The 22,554-nt window shown below is 40.7% G+C and overlaps 2 protein-coding genes across 2 annotated transcripts in view; both read right to left on the minus strand.

The window, feature by feature from the left end:
- The window catches only part of soul5 (heme-binding protein soul5), a 163,310-nt gene that overhangs the window by 58,950 nt on the left and 81,806 nt on the right, over positions 1-22,554 (minus strand). The gene's annotated exons all lie outside the window — the stretch shown is intronic.
- rdh8a (retinol dehydrogenase 8a) lies at positions 13,080-21,951 on the minus strand. The gene is made up of 6 exons (XM_051389319.1): positions 21,586-21,951; positions 17,589-17,750; positions 16,328-16,507; positions 15,319-15,412; positions 15,037-15,220; positions 13,080-14,900 (listed from the first exon to the last, which is right to left on the minus strand). Exons 1-6 carry the CDS (start codon positions 21,689-21,691, stop codon positions 14,673-14,675), a joined length of 954 nt encoding a protein of 317 aa, XP_051245279.1. The 5' UTR covers positions 21,692-21,951; the 3' UTR covers positions 13,080-14,672.

The raw sequence follows: 22,554 nt of genomic DNA on the forward strand, positions 1-22,554 counted from the left end.
AGATAGTCTGACAGTTTATCCTTCACACTCATCCCAACAGAGAGTGAGAGGGAGGAATTGGAGTGTGATAGGTGTGTTATTGTTGCATTTTCAGCGAAACTATGCTGGCCCATTCATAGGGCCTCTCTGATAAAGTTGACTTCAGAAAGACCACACTACAACCGCAGTCTTATCTCCCGTACCATGTAGTAGGCCCACATCAGGGTTCATGGAAGTGTGTACAAGCTCTAATGCAAGAAGGGCCATGGTAGGGCCAGGAAGAAGAATACGCATCCCTAGTAGTCATTACAGAGTGGTGGAGGAGGAGGAGGAGGAGGAGGAGGAGGAGGAGGAGGAGGAAAACTTCATGGTCAACAACAAGGGCAACGTGCAGCTGGATAAGTCCTGGTGGTCTAAACAAAATATGTAGTAGTGGAAGTGCTGTACTGAAGGAATTTGAGGTAGCCTACCTGTACTTTACTTCACTATTTCTATTTAATGCTACTTTATATTTCTACTTCATTACAATGAGATGGGGACAACAGTAGGATGACTTTGTGACTGTCCACAGATTACAAATTAACAATAGCATATAGGCTAAGTCTGGCACATTTACAGAAATCGTTATTAATATGCACTGTTCCTGTTCTGTTAAGTAAACCAATAAATAAATAAATAAATAAAGATTTTTTTCTTAATAATTTGTTCCATGATATAATGATCATCTTATTCCATATTCTTTAAAATGCTGTCAGATGTTACTGAAATACCAGGTCCTAGTGCTTTCTACAGTATAAACTTTAAAGGGGCATAAAAAATGACCTAAACAGGCTACCACATACTATAACTTCTGAGACTCATAAACAACATCTAATCATCAACTCTAGGGTGAGAGAGTGAGCACTTTGCTGGACATTTATGTTTTCAAGTCCCAGTGGAAATTCTGTCAGAACTTATAGCTACAGTAGAACTGTCACCAACCCAATAGTGGCCCGTCACACACCACTGCTGCTGAAAGCCCCTCGTCTCATCTGGCTGACTGTTTATAAAACACACAACTCTATGAGGGTCTTAGTCAAACAGAAATATTTAATAAAGTCTGTCATGGTCCATAACTCACAATCCAAATGGCCCTTAGTGACCCTTTCATCCTTCTACCTTAAGACATAAATGCACGGCTATATTGACACAAACTGTTTTGTGATGACATAAGATTCTATCAGAGGAAAAGAAGTGATGAGGTATAAAGCATTCCCCCTCATTTTATCTTTCATGTTTTACATGTTATGCGGCTGGGATAGTTGCATGTGTCCCGCGTTTAAACCGCCAACAAATAAATATGCAAAGTTAGAGTTATATAACCTTGTTTAAAAGAATAATAGGGCACTCTTTATATCCTGTCATTACAATAGTGGCAGTAAAACAAAGTCATCATCTCCAAAATGTGGAGCCACAAAGCATTTCCATGTCCTTGAAGCCTGTTAATGTTAGCAGAGATTTTGCTATGCTGTTTTAATGGTTTATTCCTTCATGTTGTACAATGCGAGTTTTTGTGTCACACCCATATTCAGAGAAAAACAATCTGAACAGTTTATAACCCCACTCTTGGCCCTCTGCAATGGGGTTGTGAGAGAGAAATTTCTTTCCCCAAGGTCTCTCCCACGCCATCTCCCTCATTCCCCCCTCCCCTCCTCAGTATATATGAGAATGATCATAAATCACAGCTACATCCAGCTTCGACCAGTACAGAGCAAGAAACTCACTCTGTTACACCAACAGTTTTGGGGTCAGTGGTGTTACAGAACAGACACACCTTTTGCAATAGGCTTCAGATATGAAAGTTGAGTCATAGCAGCAGTGGTGCTTCAGGGTAAGGCTCAAAAGTGCCGAATGCAATGATTGTTCAGGCTACAGTCACACACTCAGGCACGCAGACACACTCACACCCCTCCTCTTTTTCTCCCTGACTGAAAGGGCCAAAAACAACTATACACGTCCGTCTCTTGGGCTTCATTAGATGGAAAACATAAAAGATAAATAAATGAACTAACCCCAAAATTGTTGTGCTTGCGTGGGAGAGTTCAAAATGCCCCAAAATAGTCTTTTTGTAAGGCCATAGGAATGAGGGTCTGCATCATTTCACCATACAAGGCCCTGTTCTCTGTACCCGATTCCCTGCCGAAATCCTCCACCACACTCACCACAGTGACCAGTCTGCTGCCACAGGGACCAGACTGCTGGGGCTTCCACACATTTTCTTTGTGCTTTTGTTCTGTAGCATTCTCCCTTGTGTGTGCAAACACAATGCACACTTGTGTCACATTTGTGGGGGCGTCTGACTTTTCTTCGGCTCACTCAAAGTGTACATCTGCATTCAATGGATATGTTCCTTAGTTCTCCTGGACAAAGTGGCTCCTGGTAGACTGATCCATGATGAAGCATGTCCCTGTTTCCACATGCATACGGTGTAAAACAAACGCACATACACTCAGTGAAACAGAGAGAGATGTACAGTTAAATAGTCTAATGGCAGTAGGTTGCACATGGCATCAGTTTCTTGAGAGTGTGTCTTTAAAGGTATAATGTGTAACATTTCAGAGCATCTATTGGCAGAAATTAAATATAATATTCATTGTTATGTTTTCATTAGTGTATAATCAAATGAATATAGGAATTGTTGTGCTTTTGTTACCTTAAAATGAGCCATTTTTTGCTCCTCCAAAAATTAGATAGATAGTCTCTAGAAAGGACTGTCTGCATTTTTTGTGCATTTCACTGCCAACGCCTCGCGCTTGGAAAGGGAGGGTGAAGCGAGTGAGTTGCAATCTGCAACTACACCACTAGATGCCAATAAATCCTACACACTGGTGCTTTAAGGCGTTATCTGAGAAGTCTGTCCTCTGCAGAAGCACAACTGAAAGAGCACTTTACGTTGGTGGCCAGAAACTCAAAGAGAGACAACAGAATGACTCATAGACACACAAACAAGTACACGCTGATCAAGTCCAGACACCATTGCTTTCGTCACTTCAATCGTGCTACGGTGTCACTACACCCACCTACATTAGGCCTATGTGTCTGTACACACTTCTGAGGCATGTGCCACTTTGTTTATGTCGATTTGCATTTGTGTGCATTAATTCATTGTGTTTGTTTTTTGTTTGTTCATGCATCCACTACACAGCCTATAGTCTATACAGGGTTAGTAATTCAATATTTCTATGATGTCAGCTCTGTTGCAAACATCCTCATCCCACTATGATTGCAGTGTTTATCTGTCACTGGCCAACAGATGGATCCAAGTGACACAAAAGCATATACAGTTAGAGCCAACTGAAATACTTGTCTGGCTCAAGAGAGTCAGTAGGGATAATCCTGTGTTCCTAGACCCTCTGACCTCCAGACATTTAGTAGTGTTGGCACGTAGCTGGAGCTGTCAGCCCAGCATCTATGGGAGATCTGTGTTTAATTTGCAAAAGTGGACCTTGCCAGAATACAGAGAGAGAATGAAGGAGAGAGAGAGTGGGGAAATGAAGCCAATACTTTTGTCTGTGTGTTTGAGTGCCAAGCGGACTTCATTTCTGAACTTTGAAGCGAACGATAAGGCTGACGCTGGACATCTCTCAAATATGTCTATGTGACAGCCATTTTGAGCCTTCTAGTGGTTCTGTGTGTCTGCTGTGGAAAGAGTTGAGCAAGTGGTAGTATGTTTCAGTATGTGGGTGTGCATGAGGTTGCAGGAAAGGGGGGGAGTAACTGTGAAACTGAGTAGTTAATAGTCTGTGTTTGTCTGCAGATTACTCTGGCATGGGCCTGGGCCCACAAGCCTGGGAGAATCCACCGTTCTTCACAATTATCCAACTGTGAGCACAACTCATCCCAAACAGCTATAGTACCAAATCATGAAGAGCTGCTCATCTCAAAACCACACATACGGTACAAGACAAAACAACTACTTCTCACTGATGGTTTCTTTAAAAGAAATAGCTGTTTTACTCTCGGTTTACTCTCGGTTTATATGTCCAGACTTGTGCGAGGAGGTGTATAGAGCCGGTAAGTTGGGGGATGAAAGTGACAGTTAACGGTGATTTCTGTCAGGTTTTTCTGGTTCTGCTCAGTGACTGGGACAGTCAAGCTGAGGCCTGCCCTCGTCCCTCCAGCCTGGGAACCAGAACAGTAATGCCTGCTTGCCTAAGTACCTGGCTGCTCTCGCTGGGAGCCGTTCCCATCCCACTCATCTGTTTATTATTTTCCTGTGAGGGCTTGTGTTGTAAGAGGAGAAAGGAAGGGGGGCTTTGGAGGTCAAGATGGGAATATTCTCCCATGTTTCATTGACAATACCTCTAGAGACTGGGATGGTGGGTTTTTGAATGTGAAAAAGTCATAAATATATCTGAAGGGAACTGAGAAACATGTGTACTCTGTTGCAGATTTTGGACCCTGCAGTGTTCGTGTAATATTAAGTCTTTATTTCACAGAGCTTGGACTTGGAGGCAAGTGGTTTTGTGAGGTACCTGGACTGCTTCACTGGTGCCTATGAATTATGCCAGGAACAAAGCGTAGGAGGACACTAACCCCAGGCATCAACACACAGGAAACAAAGCTATACAAGAGAAGGGCTGAAAAGAAAAAAGCACATACACACTGCATAATAGACATGCAAGAATATCCCAGCTTACATCATGTCCTCCTTTAACACTTGCACATTTTGGCTGCAGGATTGAACACCTAGTTTCACCTGAATGAGTAGACATTACTCATCTGTTGCGGTATCACACTTCAAGTCAAGATGAGTATGTAATACCGTCACATTGTTCATGACTTTCCCTGTGACATTCTCGAACACACATCCATTTGTGTTTTGGCAGCTTAAGCGTAAGAAGAAGAATTGTGCGGGTAGCTGTGTAGCCAGTTGTTTCCACCACTGCCCTGAGGGTTTCTGGACAGAGTTGCAACATCAGCTGTGGGTTTTGTGTGCTGGGGAGAGTGGGCCCAGGGTACATCGAACCTCTGACCTTTCCACAGCCTCAGGAGGAAAAGTCTTTTTACTGAGAAAGGGAAGACCCTTTTGCCGGTCCCACATGGTTCTCCCAAACTCACATTCCAAGGGATGCTTTTCCCACCATGGACCAAACACATCGCTCTGTTCTGTCCTGGACAAAATCCAAGGAAGTGGGCGATCACATGAGTGGGGTCCTGCCCAGTACTCATGGCCGAGCTGACCCTAAACAAATGCCACAGTTAGTCCATTCTCCACAGGTCAGGGGAAATATGGAGAGGGCCTGGATCTGGGAGAAAGGTCTAATATGGCGTAGAAACATTAGGTTCTGGGTGCATCAAAAATATTTTCCTTTTAAACTATATTCCATGACAAGGGATATGCTATAACATTATTAAGTGTATATTTGTTGATTTTTATACAGCAAATTTCAAATGCTCATAAATGTTGATTTTCTTTCTTGAAATAAAGAGTGCAACAAACTGTCACCAAAATGTATCCAGTAATTTAAATCTGATGGACATGGACAAATATTGTAGGCTACATTTGTTCCAGTTTCAGACAAACATCCCAGGACACTGCAACAACATTGGCATAATGGATTTCCCTGCAGTTGTTCATATGTTAAAATCATCTTGTGCCACAAGTAATTTGTGTGACATCACCACTGAAATCTAATAATAATTTTTCTATCTATAAATCCAACTAATGATATTATTCTCTGAGTCTTGGGATTAAAAGTCTTGGGATTGCACTCAGTCATCTTATTTATTTGTATTTCACAAGAGAATTTCTTATTTGAATTTCAGCCCTCGACTAAGATACTTGGGGTTGAACGAAAAAAATAAGAGACTATAACCAGACTTGTTTCATTTGTCTATTTTTGAAGTTTTGAACTCATAACCATTTTGGGCATCAGCACACACACACACACACACACACACACACACACACACACACACACACACACACACACACACACTTTATACATGCCGTTCAATCATCTTATACTACCATAACATAAGCAAATGTCCTCTCAAGGACGCTTTCTCATCTTGTCACATTATCCTTAAAAGCACTATTGACATGTAGCATTACAGATTGCATCATTTTGTCTTTGAAGAATCTCTGCTTTCTTTTTCTTTGCCTAAAAAATAATTTAAAATGACAGTATGCTTTTTTTTGCTGTTTTTGTACAGAATGATTCCAAAACATACAACATGATACAACAGTAATTAAAGGACTGTAATAAAAGAAAATATATCTTTTATTTGTATTAGTCCTTGCAGCCGAATGTGTCCTCTGGGTTGGACCTTACCTATTTTAGGAGCAGTGGGCAGCTACAGTATAGTGCCAGGGGACCAATTTCAATTCTGCGGTCAGTAGCTGTTCAAGGCAGTGGCAGGAGTGTCCATATGACCTAATATACATGTTTTAGGGTGGTTGGAAACTGGAGCACTCAGACGAAACCAAGGAGAACACAAGGATATGCCACACAAAAAGGCCTCTGTCAGCCCTGTTTGGTTTTAACCCAAAACTTATACACTATACATGTAAAGTATAAGTATATATAATCAATACATATACAAAATATTGCAGATACATGGCAAGGTTAATCAATGCTCTCCTCTACATCTGGCCAAAAGTTCTCTTCTACGCCACACTTGAACCTTATGTCACCCTCTCTTTGCATCCCTGATCCATCCCTGTTAATATTATGCAAATATTTTCATGCAGTATTCAGTGACTGCAGAGGGGGATCACAAACTTGATTTATAGTCACTCCTTACAGTAATGTCTAGATTGGTCCATGTATAGATAGTTAGAAAACTTGAGACAAACAGATACAAACACCTGGGTAGGCCTGCTGCTAAAATATGAGCAAACTGTGGTTGGTGTATTTCATAATATATGACATATTGCTGTCTGTTTGAACCTAGAGTATATCTAAGCATTCTGAAAAGTGTTTTTTATGTAAACATTCAAAATGGACTATATACTGCACTGTATGGAGCTTTGTTGGTGGCTGAGTTTTACTGAGTGAAGTATATGAATTTTGAAAGAAGTGTTCAGTGACTAAAAAATGAGCCACAGATTACAGCTGTTTTACTGTAAAGTGTTTGGAAAAGGAGAACTTACAACGTATTGTGAAACAACCAACTGTAAGACATACCGTGTTTATTACAGTAAGACAAAGAGCACAGGGAGTGGAACATTTTTTACTTTTTTTTTCTCTTTTACAATTGTTAACATGCCTTTATAGAAATAAGGCTGAAAACCCTACACACTAAACCGTAGGTTCAAATACAACAAAAGAATATCATAATGTATCACTTGCCTTAATTCAAATATGTATTATTACATGTATGTATTACATTTACAGTGAAACTGTAAAATGAAATCATTAGTACAAGTACTGATGTTTTCATTTTTCATGTAATATGTATATAAGGTTTAAACAGCAACCTTCAAACCTTGCTTCACATATAATGTCTAGTGTATTGCATGCAGAATAATCAGTTGAACACAATGCTGTAACAACAGCTGTAAAACAAAATGACAAATGTTAAGCAGAGTGCATACGATGGGTTTTGTATGTAGTGCAGAAGAAATCTTTCCCACTGTGAAATCCAGACATTAGCTGGAGTGACGTCTCCAACTCTGGATAGTGTACACATCAGTATGACCACATCCCTCCATTGCCTGATGAACAGGCATGTGTGCACAGGGTTGGCAGCCATATACCTTCCAACAATGAAAACAACTCTTCTATAGGATCCAGTATAAGTGCAGGCCCAGTGGCACATTGTGTACCTTGTAGTGTATTTGGAATAACAGTGCTTTCCAAATGAACAATTTTTTTTATGTTATGTTTAATGAACCAAAAACTGTGTTTACCAAAAAGAAACATTTAGAATTACAAGCAAATATATATATTTTCCTTTAGTTTTGAAGGCATTAATTTATCAGATAAACAGGTTTCAGATTTCAGTCTCAGGATCCAAATTTGGTGTATAAACACTTAATAATTATTTAAATAATTAATTAAGTAACTTTCAAAACTTTAAAATATCTGTGCATAACATCTAGTTAAAACTGATTAAGTTCTGGATCAGACACATTTTTCTTGTTTACTTAATCATGTCCCTCTTTTTCTCTATATATCTTGATCTTGTAGCTGTGTTTGTCTGCAGATAATTGTTATTTGGATCTGGAGGTGAGCATTATGGTGTGAAGGTGTTTCTTTTTTTGAAGGAAACTGTAATGTTGAACATATTAAGGATGTGACCAACTCGCATTCATCAGGAATCCAGCACAAGTGTTCTCCCTCAGGGATTCTCTTTACATTGCAACACTTCCCCTCTGGCAACCGAAACCAGGCTGTGCACAGACTAGCAAAGTTAATGTATGCCAGGCCTCAGTGTCTGTGCCTCAGGGAGAGCCACACACCATCTAGATGAGCAGATTAGATAGAAGCAAGATGAAAGAAAGAAAACAAATCAGAGGCCATGGTGGGAGGAGGGAATAACGGTATGGTGAGATTTTCTTTCAGTTGCATTTGCACACACACACACCCATAAACAAGTGTAAGGAGAAGAGGGAATATAAAAAATAGAAGAGAAAATGAATTGAGAAGGGAGAATTTAGAATCTAATTTGTAGTGTTAGTTAATAAGAGACAGACTGAAAGGGGGAGGGGGGAAGTTGGGGGAGGGAGAGGGAGAACAGCCAAATGACAGAGGCGTGTTTGTGTTCTGATTAGGCCGAGCCAAATGGAGGCGGCTCACCAATGGAGATAACCAACAAAGACATCTCTTCACTGGGGACAAATCTATGGACATCTTTTCACGGTCAATAGATGGAGGCATTCTTTTGTTTTGATGAAGGAAAAAAAAATCAGCTTCAGTGGATCCATGAATGCAGCACAAAAAGTTTACCGTTCATCTGCTCTTGCATGAAGCAGATGACCAAAATGACAACCGGTTTTGGAGTCTCGGGGCATGAAGGTGTGCACAAGGGCCATTTTCATTATTCCTTATTCTTAGGGGAGTCGCTACTTGAAGTTATGTTATGATTATGTTCTTATGAACAAAGATTTTGAATGCCTATTCACTCTCACCCTGGTTGCCAAGATATGATGCACTCAAGCTGAATAAACAATGATGTGGGCTCTTTGGGGTAAGACAGGCTTCCTGGCATGGGTGTGCCCACACCCTGTGTTGGTTTCTCATCTTTATGGATGGCGACAGTGAATAGATCAGTTCCATGGCAGAGCTGATGGGGTCCAGAGCGAGGTTTTCTCTCTGGCAGGAAAATAAGGCTGGGAAAGAGCCAGGGTTGCCAGGCAAGGACAAACTTAAATACTGATCAACTCTTTGATGAGGTCACTGTCTATTACACAAAGACTGTCTCTGTCACTTTGCATGCATGCATGCATGCATCTATCTATCTATCTATCTATCTATCTATCTATCTATCTATCTATCTATCTATCTATCTATCTATCTATCTATCTATCTATCTATCTATCTATCTATCTATCTATCTATCTATCTATCTATCTATCTATCTATCTATCTATCTATCTATCTATCTATCTATCTATCCCGTCAGAGTCAACACACATTCACATACACACTCACTAAACTCACTTACACAAGAAAAGAAAAACACAGCCATCCTTGGGAAACAAATTAAAAGGATAATCATCTCTTGGTTGAAAATATTCCCTTCTCAGTGTCGGTCAAACCAGAAAGCAAAGCATATGGTTATTTTTCTGTAAATTAAAAATATAAATGCTTCTCCGCACTAGATTCCCAGACGTCTAATTACAACATTGAAAGAGAGAAACAACTGATCCATGGTGGCAGAGGTTAGAAACCCAAAGAAAAATGATATGTTACAGGAAGAAATGGTGAGAAAAGTGTGACTTGTTTGAGTGCACGCACAATTTACATGCACTGTGTGCACGAATGCACTGTTTGTGTTGTTGTTAGATCAAAAATGAAGAAAAACAACAGATAAGGAAAAAAACGTGTCCAGATTTTTGTCGCACCCTTGGTCTTGCCTTGCCCACAAACAGGAATTTCAGGTTTTTAACTAAATCTGTGCATTGACATCAGCGGCTTTGCTTGTCAGACTTCTCTTGTGGAATATTACACCAATCTTACCTCATTGTCCACAATTAAAACAAGAGGATCATGTTACCCCAGCTCAGATTACATCATCTCTAAGCCCTGCACAATCAACCATCATCCCCTTGTTTGAGAATTGTAATGCTTGTACACAGATTGAACCCTCTAATCACAGCGTTTCACAGTGATTGGAACTGGTAGTTTTGAGAGAGTGAACAGAGCGGAACAAAACGATACTGCAGTGGGCAAACTGAGTCCAAGTCTGGAAATTCCTGCAGGATTGTTTATATTCTGTAACAGCAGTGGGGAAAGGGGACAACGCTAATGTTGTAATGATGACAATAGCGGTTCTGTGTCTGTAAAACAATGTGTATGACTGGCCAGCTAGAGCCAAGATTCTTTTGATTTACGTTTTGACCTCTAAACGATCCTGAATGGCCTCACAAACAAGCAGCTCTACTCAGAACGAGAGATGATGACCCCCCTCTCCATGCGTGAATAAACAAGTGACCCACGTTGGGTCTGTGAGAGGTCACTGCACAGCGGAGTTATGGAGATGGACAGAGGAGAGGGCAGACAGACAGTGGGCCTCAGAGAGACAGAGAGAAATGGACAGAGAGAGAGGGATAAGGAGAGATAGACGTTGTATGTTTGTTTCTCCCTGTGGCCTCTACTGCCCTAATGGACCCAGCCGCCACAGGCCAGCCACAGGGCAACTTGGGCTTCTCCTGTTTTGACTATATCAAGATTGATAGCTCCCTTCAGACTCCAAATCAGCTCTGTGTGGCTACATCTCCAGTCACATGTAGCCATGTTAAATGGTGGCTGACCTTCACCTTTATTTCAGCTTTCATCTGTCTTGTTATGCCTTGAATATATTTCGGACCCATGGATCAGGTCATGTGGCGTTTTTTTTTAACGTTCTGTGACATTATTCAGCGTTATTCAGGATGGATCCTTCTCAGCAAGGGAAGTAATAACAGAAACAAATAAGTGGAGCCTGATTTTGATCCATCCTGACCTTGGATCAGGCTGAAGCACCCTGTCTAGACATCATCTCACAGCACCCAGACCTCTCTCTCTCTTTCTTTTGCTTTGTCTGTTTCTTTCACACTTGCCATCTCTTCTCTTTTCAATTTTTGCAGCTCAGATCTCAATGTTTTTTGTTTTTTTTTATCTCTGCAGCTCCCTTTTGTTTTTGATCTCTGACTCCCTAGTTTATCTCATCACTCTCTGAGTCAAGCTTAGGTGTGGTCGTCTGATGATGATGACAGTGAAAGGAGGATGCGGTAAACAGAGAAGACAGACAGATTGGAAAGAATGCTTCTAACATACCAAAGATTGAGGTTCCCCTTTTTTGCTTCTTTTTACTCATATTCACTGTCTAAAAAAAGTGGCTTGTTAGTCAGTACACAGCAAGGGTGCATGCATGTTTAGTGGTTCACTAATTGTGACATTGTTACAATTAAGGACCATGTCACGCTGCCCTCATTATATTGCAATTGCGTTCTTATATGTGAAACAAAGGTATACAACAATGGTTTGATAAGACCTCTTGTTTAATGAGACTTTGCTGTAACTCCTGTGTTCATTCAATTAGTAAACAGGTCTTCCATTCAGGTCTGGGCACCCCAATTCTCATTTTCCCAAATGCGACACACCCCCACCCCTCAGTGCCCCAAAGCCCCCCACCCATCCCCTGCCCTTAGCCTTCAGCGTCCCACATTGGGTCTTGGACATTCAGGACATACAGACTCCTCCCCCAACCTCCTTGGATCCCCTTCCCCCTTCCCCTCCACCCCCCGCACACACACCCATTTGATTGTGATTGACAGCGTCTTTGTTCCATTGTGCGTAGCTGTCGCCTCTGATGAAGACACATATACAGAGCTGAGGCGCTGCACTCATTGTACACTGCACAGAAACTACAGGTCTGCAACCAGTTGCACTGTCCTCTGATGATGAGCTCAGATGCAGTCAGAGTGTAACCAACCTGAAAGCTGCAGGGCATGGCAGGATGAGATGGGACAGGGTGTGTGCAGACAGGACAAACTCTGGCTAGGCTATCTAGACCTCTCCTAGTGTGGACCAGGGGGTCCCGGCCCAATGGGCTGAGGGGGCCAGCTGGAGAGGGAGGCTCAGAGCTGCGCAATGTGTCTGAGGAGGCCGTCATTAGGGTTCACCCCTCCTCAGGGATGGGAACCAGGTCACATTCTCTCACACGGCACAAAGCAGGGTGTGTGTGTGAGAGGGATGGGGGTTCAAGGGAGGGGTTTTGATGGGGAGCAGGCCATGACCTCTTTATATCCATCAACAGATCACTAACTTGGCCCACAGACATGCTCATACAACACATTCATCCCCACACATACACACACACACACACACACACACACACACACATGCTAATGTCTGCGTATGTGCACATGCAAAAGCACAAAAATGCATATGCCAAAGCAAGAACGTGCTCTGCAAGAGGCAATATGTGTGTATTTACCTGAATACGGTTCCAGGAGCTTAAAGTCTCTGTTAGCTGAGATACCACTGAACAATATTTATCCTTCCAAATTAACCGCTCAAAATTATCAGTATGGATTGATTTTGACTATTGAAAAATAGTTAGAACAAACAAATCTGCTCATAAAAAATCATAACAGCCAGTGTCTGCAACAATTCATAATCACAATCTAGATGAGAAGATTTTAACTATTCAATTATATTACACTTGTCTTTCTCAGGCCACTGAGGACAAATTCCTTTACACTACAGCTCCAACTATGCTTGCTGCTAATCCTGTGAAATCCACAGGTTGGCTGCCAGGGAAAAAAAACAACAACAATAAAATACTGCCCCCTCTTGGTACATAAGGAGACCTTGCAGAGCTGGAGAGTATGGACAAGTCAAAATGGTCACATTTTGTCATTGACGCGCTTACAAAAACAAAACAAACAAATGAAAAAAAAAAACTTTGAGGGTAAATCAGAATTCTGTTTATTTCTTAATCAAGATGCTAGATTAAACATATCTGACCCAACCCTTCACAAACCTTTAAAAACTCAAAAAACATTCAGATCATCAAAAGATTAAAAATATGATTTAACAGCAGTTATGACCATGAGAACACTATGTTAAGGCAAACATGGAATTAAGGGCACAACACAATTAAAGCATACATATTGTTTCTGTCATTCATGTTATAACTCCTGTGAGCCTGAGTATATATCTCTAGGCTACAAATTATTGCATTATTATTACTCTATAATCTTATTGTTTTTTTCTTTAACTGAGTACATATTTTGTGCTTTGTTGCCTGTCAATGGGGATTGTGTCTCATGTCCTGTCTCTGTGTTCTCTTGAAAAAGATAAAGACATCTAACCACTTAAACAACATATTTTCAGTTCCTCTCAGAAAGCAATAGCTAAGGCATGGCCTTCACTTTATGATGTGTATGTACAATAATCCAATGTGTGTGTTGTTGTTTTTGTGTCTGTATGTATCTCTGTGTATGTGTGAGTACATGAGGTCATCCTGAATACAACATCTCTGTGACAAACTTGTGCAATTGTGCATGTTGTTTGGCAAAGCTTATCATGGTAGTGTCTTTGAACTAAAAGGCACCTCCTCTCTCCATGGTTACTGGCTCTACTCTACCTGCTTAGCCAAAAACCTCAGGAAAAGGCAGTAGGAACTGGGTGGGGTGAACAAACTGGCAGGGCACGGGGCAGGATCAGACACCCTCTTCAGTTAGGTGAGATGGTGCGTCTACGCAGGCAGCTGCATGTCAGGCATGTTTCTTCTTCACTTTACAAAAACAGCCAGAACCAGAAAATGGTTCTTTAGACCTGTACGATTACACAACTTGGAGCCGCAAAGAAATGCTGAGGAGTGTGTGGAGCACTCCAAATCATCAGTATTAAGACTATTTTTGTAAATGTTTTAAATTTCACACTGTACTTTCACTATCCCTTATTTGATAGCGAAGCATTAAGAAAATCACAAATGTTTGTTTTCTGTAGGTAAAGACAAATTTTCACCTACTGTCACATTGATTAAGTGAAACACAGAACTAGGGATGGGTTGGGGTTACGGTTAGTATCCTCTTTATTGATTCCCTTATTGATTGTTGATCAATTTTCTGTGTGAAAAAAACACAGGTTGTCATCATCGACACAACTGTTTTATTATCTCTGTCTGAGTGTCTAAACACAGTAGAAAAAAAGCCATGCATGTGACTCAGGTTAATCAATGTTTAATTTGGAACCGGTTCTCGATTTCAAACTCTAGCAATGAGAGAATCCACTCCACTGTATGTATCTCTGTGTGTATGTGTGAGTACATGAGGTCATCCTGAATACAACATCTCTGTGACAAACTTGTGCAATTGTGCATGTTGTCTGACAAAGCTTATCATGGTAGTGTCTTTGAACTAAAAGGCACCTCCTCTCTCCACGGTTACTGGCTCTACTCTACCTGCTTAGCCCAAAACCTCAGGAAAAGGCAGTAGGAACTGGGTGGGGTGAACAAACTGGCAGGGCACGGGGCAGGATCAGACACCCTCTTCAGTTAGGTGAGATGGTGCGTCTACGCAGGCAGCTGCATGTCAGGCACTTGAGGATGCTCATGGTAATGTGCATGAGAGGGCCGAAATTGAAGAGTAAGTTGTAGAAAGTGTTGACAGACAGGCCACCAGTCTCATCTGCATACTTTAAGGCCACAATGGGTGTGTAGAGGCTGTTGGTCAGATTCCTGAAGCGAGGGCTGCTTGACTCAATAACCTTTTTAATGCACTGGAGAAATAAGAAGCAAAAGAACATGACTTATTTCATTGCTATTTAGGCTGTTAATGATCAGAGAAACACACCATTGATTCTTGAATCCTGGGATAGAATTGGTATAATGTGAGTTAGAAACCTGTTGCCTTACTTTGGCAATGTCATCTGGCATCTGGCCCATGGCTTCAAAAATATCTATGGATGATGGCAGGTAAACGTCTTTAAAATAACGAACTGTGTCGGCATCTACTCCTGGGTACTCCATCTTGGCCACATCCTCCATCATCTTTGTCTCAAACTCAGTGTGCACTGGGCCAGGCTCAATCATGGACAACCTGTGAGTAGTCAGATGCAAAAAGGCCTGTGAAGGAGCATGTACAGTACAAAGTAAAGACAGATGTGAAGGAAGAACAGAGGAAAGAGGGTAATCTACCGGATATTGAACTTCATCAGTTGCACGGCCATACTCTCACAGAAACCTTCCATGGCAAACTTAGAGGCAGTGTAAACATCATTAAACACCACTCCTAAACCAACAAAACAGAGAGATAAAGGGTCGCATCACTGCATTGTATTATAAAATTTTACAATAGTCAAATACAGTAACAGCAGACATGAGTCACATCATTTACACATAAAGCCTCTTGAATTGACCAAGCACAAAGAGATCACATAGGAGGGCCAGGCAGGATATGTAAGTAAGTTTATCTAACTTGCATTGACAACTTATCAGATACTCTTTAACTCGTTCTGCTAAACCCCACCCATCTTGCACTTCAAACAAGTTAAAACAAACACTAAAAATTCTTTGCAGCTGCTTGTTATTTGACTCAAGTCAGGTCAGCAAACGTTTAGTGGAAATGTAAGGCATAGACTGACAGTTAATAAACACAATAAAGCCTTTAAACCAAGAAACATTTTCAGATTTCATCTGTCAAGCATTCTCATTTAACCTTAAAGAAAACTGCTTGCTATCATTGACAGCACTACTGGTGGAAAACAATACCTTTTTGCAAATTACATTAAGCTAAAAAGTCAGCTATAGTATTTTATTTTAGCATTTAAAAATGTTTCTGTTATGTACTAAAAACCAATAAAATTATAATGTTTCAAGTTTGTTAATTGGTACTGAAATTGTTTTTCATGGTATTATAAACTCAGAAGTCTGATTTGAAGTCAATTGAGCCTTACACTTTATAAATATGTCAGAGCTATATGAAAAGTATTTAGATTTTTCAGTCATCTATGAAATAGTTTACTAAACTGGTTTACAGTATCTAAGTGCAGTGTTCCTGTCTACAACTACAAAGTCAGTCTTAAACCATGCTTTTCACAGTCAGTTAGATTTATAAGTATCTTTTCCTGTGTTCTTGGAGGAAAACTTAACAGGATTGCAGATTTTATTCTGTATTGTTACAGTATGTATGTAATACAAATCATACCCTGAAGACCCATGACACTGCTCATGACCAAAATGTGTCCTGAACGCCTCTTCTTCATGTCTGGCATAACTTCTTTGATCATGCGAACAACACCAAAGAAGTTGGTCTCAAATACTCTTTTCATCTCCTCGATGCTGATGCTTTCCACAGGTCCCAGCAGGCCCACACCTGCATTGTTGACTGACAGGAAACACACAGAATACACACTCAATCCCCAACACTACAATTATCGAAACTGATGAATGGTTAAGATATTGTTGCTTTAATATGAAGCGATATCTGTGTTGTTTGCACTGGCCTCTTGGTCCTTCTACAAGAATAGCTCCCTCATTCATAGATTACAGATAGTTTTACTTGATATTTCCACCAGATGTCAGTGTGTGACAACAACAGAGAGGTGTGATGTAACACCAGTCCATGTTGAAAGGCCTGTGGGTCTTGAGTAATGAGGTGAAGGGGGATGTAATATTGGATTTAGGGTAAAATGGAGGCAGGTTTATAAATAGAACTTTTATCCAGACTAAAGGTTTGAACAAAAGAACTGAAAAGAGTCACAAGATTCACAAGTTATTATTCTAACAACATACAATTTACTGCCCCCGCAACACAAAATGACTATGACATTTTTTTAAAAAGGGGTTTTACATAGTGATTGATCAATACCATGACTCAGTGAAATGATGGTGATGTGATGTGATTTCTGGGATTCAAACAACACCTTTGGCTTTGTTTTAGCTGTATGGACTCCCCTTTAGAGAAAGAACGGTGTCATGGGCAGATAGAGCTGCAGACTTAGTTTCAGCTATATTTCATACAGTCAATTTATCACTGCGGTGGTCCTTTCTGTTTTGGTGCAGAATCTATCTGCCCACTGGAATTTCAAGACTTTCCAAATCTCCTCCCCCCACCTACTTTTAATGTCAACTGCAAAACCATAGAGGACAGTGTAACAAGTCTGTAAGCTTTTATTCTGTTACTCTTTCTGTTGCGAAAGTATGACATCGCTGTTTCTGGTAAATACAGGTTACTGTAACAAGGATTTTGAGGATAAGTGTTTTCTGCATTTGGTTATCACTCCTACACACATCACCACTACTTAATCTACTACCATATCACTTTAGGTTATATGCTGCAGTTATAAAACATATTATAAAAAACAGCAAACACATTTACACACATATAGGGGATGGATCAATGAAGCCATGTCATTCAAAACTGGGGATGGTGTCAAATGGGGGCTGAGGGGGTGAGTCCCACTTACTCAGGATATCTATATGGCGGTCCTTAACATTGTTGATGCACTGCTTGACGGACTCATCACTGCACACATCTAGTGGAAGCAACATCAAGGTCTTGCCATATGCATCTCCTGCCGCCTCCACAAGCTTATCCTTTTTCTTCAGGTCTCGCATGGTGGCAATGACTGATAGGGAGAGACAAAGTGGAAAATGTTATTTTACTTGTATGATGTTTCTTCAAACTTTACAAAAACAGCCAGAACCAGAAAATGGTTCTTTAGACCGGTACAATTACACAACTTGGAGCCGCAAAGAAATGCTTAGGAGTGTGTGGAGCACTCCAAATCATCAGTATTAAGACTATTTTTGTAAATGTTTTAAATTTCACACTGTAGTTTCACCATCCCTTATTTGATAGGGAAGCATTAAGAAAATCACAAATGTTTGTTTTCTGTAGGTAAAAGACAAACTTTCACCTACTGTCACATTGATTATGTGAAACATTGAACTAGGGATGGGTTGGGGTTATGGTTAGTGTGCTCTTTACTGATTCCCTTATTGATTGTTGATAGATTTTCTGTGTGAAATACAGGTTCTCATCATCAACACAACTGTTTTATTATCTCTGTCTGAGTGTCTAAACACAGTAGAAAAAAAGCCATGCATGTGACTCAGGTTAATCAATGTTTAATTTGGAACCAGTTCTCAACTGGAACCGGTTCTTGATGTCAAACTCTAGCAATGAGAGAATATTTGTGTAGCATTTGTTTTCATTTCGGTTTTCTTAGTCAAAGAACAAAAAAACTGCTAATCTTGCCTGCAAGGCACCAGTGTTTTTATACAGGATATTTTACCATCAGTTACAGACACACTGTTCGGTTAGAAAGCAGTGGCACAGGAATTTAAGCCTTGTGTTAAAAGATGTTTGTTGCACATTTTTGGTGTTTCCATCCTTACTTGAAATGATCATTTTACAATTAAAACTAGCATTGTTGTCATCTTTCTTCATGAATTGAAGCCACATTTTGGGCCGTTTCTTCCTCTCCGCCGTGACTCCTTCTTGTTGCAAGTTTTCAGCAGCATAGATGCATGAGTCTGACATCATTGTATTGCAATGTGCAATTGTCAGAAAAATATGCCGCCATCGATAAATGGAATTGATAAGCTTGCAGGCGTACAATTCAGATGGATTGGACAATTTCAAACCGACCCTCAACTGGAACCGGTTCTCGATTCTCATCCCTAAACAGGATTGAGAAACCTCTTGTCTCTGAGGCCACCACTATATGACTTCCTTAACACACACACACACACACACACACACACAAGAAAGAACACACACACACAGTTGTGACACTGTCACAGACATGTGGGTCAGAGTTCCTAGCCTTGACCACGCCTGCCAGTTTACAGGACACAGAATTGATTTCCTCTGAACTTTACACGCTGAGCAACATTAACCAACAAACAACACAGAAATCTATCATGGCCAGTGACAGCAGCTATCTGCACCGTGTTGACTTGGCACACTGTGTTGACTGGCATTATCTAGCAGAAAAAAGAAAAAAGGTGCAGTTGCCCAAAGGCAATCAGTGGGAGTAAACAACCTCTTATTCATACAATCATCTGAATCTACCTGCTTAACCTTGTCCGGATACTGTGGTCAAGAAAGCTCACCAGCGGCTCTAATTCCTAAAAACACAGAGGAAGTTTGGCATGAACGCCAACATCCTCACAAATTTCTACAGGTGCCCGATCGAGAGCTTGCTGATGGGCTGCAACACAGTGTGCAACGGGAACTGTTCTGCTGACAGCCGCAAATCTGCCCCCAGCCACAAGTCATAGAGTGGTGGAAGAGGCACAGCACATCACTGGTCAGTCAGGATATCTTTCACCAGCTGTGCCTGTGGAAGGCACACAGCATCATCAAGGACCACAGCCATTCAGCACGCAGACTGTTCTCCTTGTTACGGTCTGGTAGATGATACAGGAGCATGGCTGCACATACAACCAGACAAAGGATACCAAAAGCTTCTCAACTCATTAACAAATATTACTTCTGTCCGCAAAAATAAACCATGACTGCTGCTATCATAACAGGACTGATACATACCCAATGTGCAATATTTCTGTCAACTCTGTCAATTTACTTTTATACACAAATCCTCATTTTCATATTTATTTAATGTTATACTTTATTTATCTCATTCAGTCTTTATTCAAGTTTTATTTCCTTGCTTTCTTTATCTTATTTTATCTTTATATGACTAGTTGCTGTTGCAACTATTACTCTTACAGCTGAGCTGACCTGGTTTTCTCGTCCAACACATTTCATTGTACCATTGACCCTATATGACTAATAAAACTGAGCTGAACTGAACAGATAAAGGCAAACCCTCCCCAGATTCTTGTCTGAACAGAAACAGGGTTATATAAGTAAGATTAAAAGAAGCATTGCTACACTTTAGAAGTTTTGCATTGCCATGTAATATTACTGATCTAACATTTAATGATGTATAGTAATAACTAGGGTCATTTTTGAGAATATTGCTGTGTCAATGTTATTGAACTTGTCTTTGCAAGTAGTTAAATACACACTGCACATTAATGTCCTCTCATGAAGTCTAATTAAGCCTAAACTTATGATTTGAGATCTGTGTCCATGAAGCAACAAAGAGATTTACGTATTTGGTAGAGAAGTGAACAAGAGATCCATTGTTCTTCTGGCTCCTGCAGGAATTACTCTTGGGCTGCTTAAACATTCTTGAATGAACCACATTGCATTGCACACACAGAGGTCTTTTTGGGGTTTCTCTCAGTTTGGTGCATGTTACTGCAACTAATTAGCCTACTACTTCATGCACAATGCAATATTTAATCTCTGTTGAATTTCCTAAAGACCCTGGGAAACGAGCAGACCGGCTTCATTGCTCAGAGGTGGCCTTATTGAAAGCAGGTCACACTGTGAAAAAAATCTGCTCAAACCATTGTTCAGTGAGCAGTTAATCACTTTTGTTTTCCTCATCTATTTCGCAGTAATAAATCCCATCAGAATCCCGGTGGCCCCCAAAGATAAAGAAAACTTTAACTAGCCCTTGCACAGTGGTTCCTAAAGTGCCAAAAAGGACAGCACTAATGATTTGTTTTGATCACAATTAGTTTAATTAGAGAATGTATAAGATAATAAAGGTAAATAATTAGTTTCACTATGACTGAAGGCCTACAGCCTATTATGTAATTTTGCATTAAGTCACACCTAACAACATGAGGCGGGGGTTGAAGACAGGGGTGGGGGTGGGAGGGTGGTCTAATCTAATTCTGTCTGAGGCTCCATGACATGCTTTAGGATCTCCCAATTCCTACAATGACATTAATGATGGCTGGGAAGCAGGAGAGGAGAAGCACAGACCAACAATGTCAAAGTGGGACACCCCAACTCCACTGTGCACCAATGAAGACTTCAAACAAGGCCCTTGCTTTAGAGTGAACCCTCGCTTGTACAGGTCTCAAACTTTGTCCCCCTTTCAACACTCGCTCCAGTGAGGGGACTATAGGCACATTAGACACGGCACTAAACCGGAGCAGGCGGTCTACAATTCACTGCGATAAAAGGGGGCTTTGTGCTGGAGAAGTCACTTGAAAGAGAACTGACAAGACTTCTTTTATGATTCCGCCTGGCAAGCGGCATCCTCGCAGAGCCCTACCCTGGAAACTGCGCTTTCAGATGATAATATTAGAACTATAGGGGCGACTGAAACCAAGTCCTTACAAAAGGATATGGATCCGATATCAGTAGGGTTAGCGATTTCAATGGACTCTCCACTAAGTCACTTATTTGCGTTAAGACGGAGTTGCGCATGAAACTCAACCGAACTTTGTGCGTAAAGGAGGCTTGGTGCAATAGCAGAGCTTTGCAGGGTAAAGTAAACACGGAATAGGTTTTCAGGCGAACCACACTGTTCAAAGGCTTGCTACTAATAGGTCCGATCAAAGAAACAATGTAGAAGAAAGCGCATTTACCATGGTAACGCTTCTTTTCATCTTTGGCCAGCGTGACGGCGATTCGTAACCCGATGCCGGAGGAGCAGCCGGTGATCAGCACAACTTTCTGCCCGCTGTTCGCCATGATTTGTCCGGGTTGAGCGCTGTGTTTTTCAGCGGTCCTCTGCTCCGGATGGTCGCTGCCGAGGGAGCTACCGATCACCGGACTTTAAAGAACTAAAGCGGATCATGCAGCCACCGCAGCCATGTGAGCGTCTAATTCAGTCACATGCTCAATAAAATCAGTAAGCAAAAAAGACGTGGCATCGCAAACACCCCTTGCAGACAAGATTTTTCAACTTGATAAGTGCCGCCTGCCCTGAAAATGAAGTTAAAGTGTGTTTAAAATGTGTGTGGCCGTGCATGCGCGCACGTGCGTGTTGCAGAGGGGGCAGTGCTTATTTGATTTCTGAGCTCGTGACCCCCAACAACAAATAACTAATATTATTACAGTATCCACTGAAAGTTTTGTTCAATACCTAATGGTATTTCTGGTTCCCTATTATGTTGCAGTTCATATTCTTAATAGGATTTTTGTACGATATATTTGATGGTTGCCTGCCAACATTTTTATTTCATCTTTTAAATTAAATTAAATCAAATTAGTTAATTCAATTCTAACACAATATTTAAAATGGCTCCACGTAGGATTTCATAACAAATCATTGTTATTGTATATCATATTATTTTTTATTCATATTATTACAATATTATTTTCATTATTATTATTATTATGCTCTTTGCTGTTGCCCATATAGAGCTAAACTAAAATTAATCGCTTGCTGTTCGACTCCAGTTGATTTATTTATAAACTAGTCTCCAATGCTTTTGAAGATTATATTGTACTGCCATCTGGTGGTAAGAAAAGGTGTAGCATTCTTACGAAGCACTCAGGCTTACTGAGTGCATGATGCATACCTTATCAAATAAATAATGCTAATTTCATCA

The sequence above is a fragment of the Dicentrarchus labrax genome, unplaced genomic scaffold, assembly GCF_905237075.1.
Source record: "Dicentrarchus labrax unplaced genomic scaffold, dlabrax2021, whole genome shotgun sequence".
Taxonomy (NCBI): Eukaryota; Metazoa; Chordata; class Actinopteri; family Moronidae; genus Dicentrarchus; species Dicentrarchus labrax.

Excerpts from the sequence above, each read along its gene's own strand:
- rdh8a (XM_051389319.1), bottom strand. The coding sequence starts at position 21,691 with ATGGCGAACAGCGGGCAGAAAGTTGTGCTGATCACCGGCTGCTCCTCC. Across the intron at positions 17,751-21,585 it reads TGAAAAGAAGCGTTACCATG|TCATTGCCACCATGCGAGAC; the intron begins GTAAATGCGCTT and ends TCTCCCTATCAG. Across the intron at positions 16,508-17,588 it reads CCGCCATATAGATATCCTGA|TCAACAATGCAGGTGTGGGC; the intron begins GTAAGTGGGACT and ends GTTTCCTGTCAG.